The sequence below is a fragment of the Actinia tenebrosa genome, unplaced genomic scaffold, assembly GCF_029948245.1.
Source record: "Actinia tenebrosa isolate PJP-AT-01 unplaced genomic scaffold, QUT_ActTen_1.0 PGA_scaffold0__85_contigs__length_37466705, whole genome shotgun sequence".
NCBI classification, from domain to species: domain Eukaryota; kingdom Metazoa; phylum Cnidaria; class Anthozoa; order Actiniaria; family Actiniidae; genus Actinia; species Actinia tenebrosa.
The window spans coordinates 21173439-21179217 of NW_028292569.1; the positions used below are offsets into that span (position 1 = coordinate 21173439).

The 5779-nt window shown below is 42.0% G+C and overlaps 1 protein-coding gene across 1 annotated transcript; it reads left to right on the plus strand.

The window, feature by feature from the left end:
* Positions 1-725: 725 nt before the first annotated feature.
* LOC148913760 (uncharacterized) lies at positions 726-2248 on the plus strand. Its single transcript, XM_089039275.1, has 4 exons — positions 726-1221; positions 1320-1422; positions 1492-1568; positions 1718-2248. The coding sequence occupies exons 1-4, from the start codon at positions 775-777 to the stop codon at positions 2246-2248; spliced, it is 1158 nt and encodes a 385-aa protein (XP_088895401.1). The 5' UTR covers positions 726-774.
* The last annotated feature ends 3531 nt before the right edge of the window (positions 2249-5779 follow it).

The following is a 5779-nucleotide window of genomic DNA, read 5'->3' on the forward strand; positions in this document are numbered from 1 at the left end:
TAGCCAGACCGTAGTTTCGACATCGTCGTTCTTTATCAGGTCTAATTCTACCACGATGCTTGCCTTCAGGGCACCTAATTCTTCAACTCCCTTTGCTAAGGCTCGTCGCCTTTTCATTCTGGACTTTACCCAAAACTGCCTAAGGTCGATTTCTCCTTCGCCGGGAATGGAAACAGTGTTGAAATTGTATCGTGACTCCATATATAATAGAAAATATTTTATACCTTATATGAGGTCATCGTAGTCGTATGTGCAACTTTGACAATGCCAATACAGTCTCACACGGGTCTCAAACTCCTTTCCACACAAACATTTGTAAGACTTTTTGCATTCTTTCTTTTGCATTGACAAGTGCTTGGTTAGGTCAGCCTTCCTTTTAAATTCCCTCTCACATCGTTCGCACTTCATATATGAGACTTAAATCTTACGTTGGAGGAAAACACCCCCTTGGGCGATAGTAAGTTGGTACCCCCAATCCTTATACCAAGGTTTTCGTAAATAGTACCTCTGAGACCCGAACGATCACCGTGAGGTGCCTCTTTACGCAGGTAATACAGGGGTAGAGATTGAGTTGGAACCCCCAATCCTTATACTACTTAGATCAATGGGTCGAAGCCGTCTTAAATGATCATCTAAGTCATCTAAGCAACTAATTACATATTCATATACAATTCGACCAATCAAATATTTTCACTGGTGAATCTTGGTATATCTAATGACGCCATTTAGATTTAACAACAATAACACAGTAATCTATGAAGATTTAAGCTTAAAATGCGTCGATTAAAACCCGTTTCATTGAAAGTCAAGAATGTTGGGCGCGATGGAAAAAAGACAACAGTATTTATTCCACTGAGAGTTGATCCTGGAAAGCCGGAGTCTCAAAAGGACAATCGAAATCAAGAAAGCAGCGAGGATACAGCAGAACAAAGCCAAAACATCCCTCTCGACGATCTTTATAACCAGGCATCTGAATTTAAAACACAACATCAAAAACGTATTTTGAGCATTTCTGATAACTGGGATAAAGTACGAGAGAATTTATTAAGTTCTTATATAAAAGAACAGCAACTGCCAGAAAATGTGCGGTGCTTAAACTGCGTGGATGCTATCGCTACGACACGATGTGAATACTGTGGCCCTCACCAGTTCTTTTGTGCGAGATGTGCAAAATCACTACACTGCAACAGAAACAAATTTCATGTACTTGAGCAATGGAAGGCATGTCCTTAAATTAAATTTGTGATAGATTCCATTGAGAATTCATTTAGTTAGTTGAGCGATATTATATTTAGCCACTTTCTTTTTGTTCTTGACAGGAGGGAGTATTTGTTCCGCTATATCCGGATGAATCAGTTGTTGGCTATGGCCATACCTGCGATACAATGACGACTAAGCTGTTTAGACTCTTGGATGCCTCAGGTAATCTATAAAATATATTTATTTATTATTGGGACACCTATTAATTTCTGTAAATACTATGCATTTCAGGAAATCATCACCTAAAGTATGTTGAAGTTTGTGACTGTGAGCCACAAGCAGACATCACTGTTGAAATGTCAGTTTTGGCCAGGATCACCAGCCAATCCCACTACAGGATTTAGCTTCAAACTAATGGAACTTGCTGAGAAGGTCTTCCTTCATTGTCAAGTGCCCCAATTAAACTTCTCAGAAGTCATTTCAGAACTGAATCCTCAACTGCAACCAACACATGTAGGTTTTATATGGTACCACCCTTTGTGTCAAAGTATGTTATAAAATCACTGTAGAAAACCACTGTAACCCGAAGCCCTCGCCAATCGTTCAACGGTTCAAGTTCTATCATTGTGAACGTACGCCAGGTCAGTCCATTGCCTCCTTTGCCGCTAACTTAAGAGAGATCAGTGAAACCTGTCAATTTCGCACTGTTTTAGAAGAAATGCTTCGAGATCGACTGGTCATGGGGATAAAGGACGCCACGATACAAAAACGGCTACTTTCTGTAGAGTATGAGAAGTTAACTTTCACCAAGGCTTTTGAGATCGCCACTAGCATTGAACTTGCCACTTCAGGTGCCAAAAATATCCAACAGCAAGCCTCTTCACCAGCTCCTGCGGATGTCAACAAATTAGGGACGAAAGAGTTTCCTAAAACGAAGAAAACCTGTTATCGCTGTGGTGAAAGACATAACCAGGAACACTGCCCTTTCAAAGATAAGAGTTGTTTCCACTGTGGCAAGGAGGGCCATATTTCAAGGGTTTGCAAGTAAAAACAAAGATCAGAGCAAACCTCATATGCATCAAGTAAAGTAAACCAAGTGACAGCAGATGAACAAGAGGAACCTGATCAAAGCTACAATATGTTCACTATCAACGGTAACAACTCAGCCTACAAAACCATGTTGTCCGTTGATGGCCACAACATAGAGATGGAAGTTGACACTGGTTCAGCGGTAACGTTGATTGCAAACAACATGTTTAGAAGGATTTTCGGTGAAAAGAAACTGGAGAAACCCAAGGCACAACTACGTACGTACACGGGAGAAGATGTGAAAGTTTTAGGTACCACTACTGTTCTGGTGAAACACCACTATAAGTCATTCAACTTACCTCTGCTTGTCGTAGACGGACAAGGGCCCAGTCTTCTTGGACGAAATTGGCTTGAACAGTTGCAATTGAGTTGGTTAAACATAAATCAAGTTACTGAATCACCAGACACGGTTCAGGAACTCACATGCAAATATCCAGATCTTTGGAAACCAGACCTAGGACAAGTCAAAGGGCTTAAAGCAAAAATTAACGTCCCAGAGAATGCGACACCTAAGTTTTTTAAAACACGTCAGGTTCCATATGCCATCAGAGATAAAGTTGATGAAGAGTTGCAGAGATTGGAAAAAGAAGGAGTGATCGAACCAGTACAGTTTGCGGAATGGGCAGCTCCAGTTGTACCTGTACAAAAAGCCAATGGCCAAATTCGTCTGTGTGGTGATTACAGACTCACCATTAACTGTGACATTCACACTGACCAGTACCCTTTACCAAGGATAGAGGATCTCTACGCTAAATTATCAGGTGGTCAAAAGTTCACAAAACTTGACCTCAGCAGTGCTTTCTTGCAGGTTCCACTTGAAGAAGATTCACGAAAGTACACTACAATTAACACACAAAGAGGCCTTTACCAGTACACTAGACTTCCTTTTGGAATCTCTTCATCACCCTCTATTTTCCAACACATCGTTGACAACTTGATCCAAGGATTAGCAGGAACCGTTGGTTATCAAGACGACATACTAGTGACAGGCAAGGATAATGAAGAGCACATCACCAAACTGGATGCAGTACTTCAGAGGCTATCCAGTGCTGGTCTGCGGCTAAACAAGGACAAGTGTGTCTTCATGGCGGCTGAGGTAACTTACCTTGGATACAGAATCGATGAAAAGGGAAGTTGATTGCAGACCAGTCTGCCTGTGATCCTGTCCTGTCAAAGGTTCTTCGTCATTTGGAAATGGGTTGGCCTGACACAGTTGAAGATGACTTGCGCCCCTATCTTAGTCGCAAAAATGAACTGAGTTTGGAACAAGGATGTATCCTCTGGCGTACAAGAGTTGTAGTCCCAATGAACTTGAGACCTGAAGTTTTACAAATGCTCCATGAAGGCCATGTTGGCATTGTGAAAACTAAGTCCTTTGCCAGAAGATATGTCTACTGGCCAGGCATTGACCAGGACATAGAACAAACTGTGCAGACTTGCTCAACATGTCAGAGCACCAGACCGTCTCCAGGCCCAGCACCCTTGCACCCTGGGGAGTTTCCAAATCGTCCTTGGAGCCGTGTCCATGTTGACTACGCAGGCCCCCTACCAGGCAACAAGATGGTCCTAGTGATAATTGACGCCCACTCTAAATGGATCGATGCGCATGTCACTGGAACTGCTACCTCATCAGCTACAATTGAGAAATTGAGAATCTCATTTTCCACGTATGGTCTTCCTGACACAGTAGTGTCAGATAATGGTACATGTTTTACAAGCAAGGAGTTAAAAGCTTTCATGGAACAGAATGGAGTCAAACATATAACGGTTGCACCCTACCACCCGTCATCCAATGGTCTTGCCGAGAAAGCTGTCAATATAGTAAAGGATGGACTTAAACACTGAGGGAGTTTTAGAAACCAAGTTAATGCGGGTGTTGTTCAAATACCGCACTACGCCACACACCACTACTGGTGAGACGCCTTCAAAGCTTTTGATGGGTCGTGAATTAAAGACACCCCTTGATAACCTGCGTCCAAGTCTGCACAGCAAAGTAGAAACTCAGCAACAGAAACAGAAATCACAGCATGACAAGACAGCTGTTCAAAGAAGTTTTGCTGTAGGAGATCTTGTCTATTCAAGAAATTTCGGAAGAGGTGAAGCATGGTTACCAGGCCTTCTTGTGGCACAGACAGGTCCAGTGTCATTCATTGTTGAGTTATTGCAGGGTGGCTTGGTGAGGAAGCACCAAGACCAGGTTCGTAGGCGTTCTGCCAACCAAAGTATTCTGAAGGAAACACCCATTGTTCCGCAGCTGCAGGAGACACAGCTGCCTGATGTAATGTTGCATGTTCCAGCACCCAGAGACACCCCAGTTATGTCCAATACAGAGGCGATCTGTTCACCTACAGCTGCGACCTCCACAAGTATCCCTGCAAATACACCCACAAGTACTCCCACAAGTGCTCCGAACAATGCTCCAATTTGGGAACATGGGTCACCGTTGTGTCCATCTCCTGCACCAGTCAGAAGATCACAGAGGGCACCCAAGCCTCGTGTTATGTTGGACTTATAGACACTGTTCTTTACACATACATTTGTTTTGTGTTTTTTGAAAGACCTTGTTGGGGGGATATGTTGTGTATTGGGCCCCCTGTGTTTAAAATGTACTAGCGTGCTTTGCGCGCCGTAGAGTCAGAATAAAACATGGCGGACAAAGCCACGAGGTCTACACTTGTTTGTGTCAGTTCTTGTTAAATACAGGTCAATTCCATAAAAAAATTAAATACAGGTCAATTCCATTTATAATATACTGAATTCAGATTGCTTTGAAGAATTCAGGTATGTGTATAAACTGTTTAGAGTAATCAAACTTGCCATGCAAAATATTGCCTCCCATTAATACGTATGTCCAAAAAGTAAAGGCTTGAAATGAAAATTCTACTCTACGTTAAACTGATATTTTCTTTCAATTAACATTCACTTATTGACTTGCTGAACTATTTTATCGAAGTAACAATATTAAACTGGTTTTTTGTCCACATGTAGGCACTTCATGTATGAATACAGGCATTTGACAAAGTATGTTAAAGACCTCTACAATGGCGCATTGTGTCCTTTATGTCCAGCGGTACAACTATTTTCGTATTATAACTATCATAAATATCATGATTCTATTAGTTGGAATTAAGTGCATACCTATATGTCTTATTCAGGATAGCATTACGGCAGTATAGCCTTTTTCAAAGTGAGTGGGGAGGGGCATATGCATTGCAGCTGTACGGAGGGAGCATTGCGTGACGACCGACACAAAAAACGGATGCGAGGGAGACTGATAGCCACGTGACCATGGCCATAATAAGCCTAGCAATGAACTAACCAATGAAAGAACTTCCCCCAGCCACCCATATTTACCATCCCTGGGCAAGCACTTGCATGCACAATTTTTCTATTTCTTCAAATGAATATATACTGTTAGATTCCTTTTTTTTTTACTCTTCTTCGTTTTTTCAACAGGATGGGGGTGTTCTCATTGAAAGCATGGATGGGT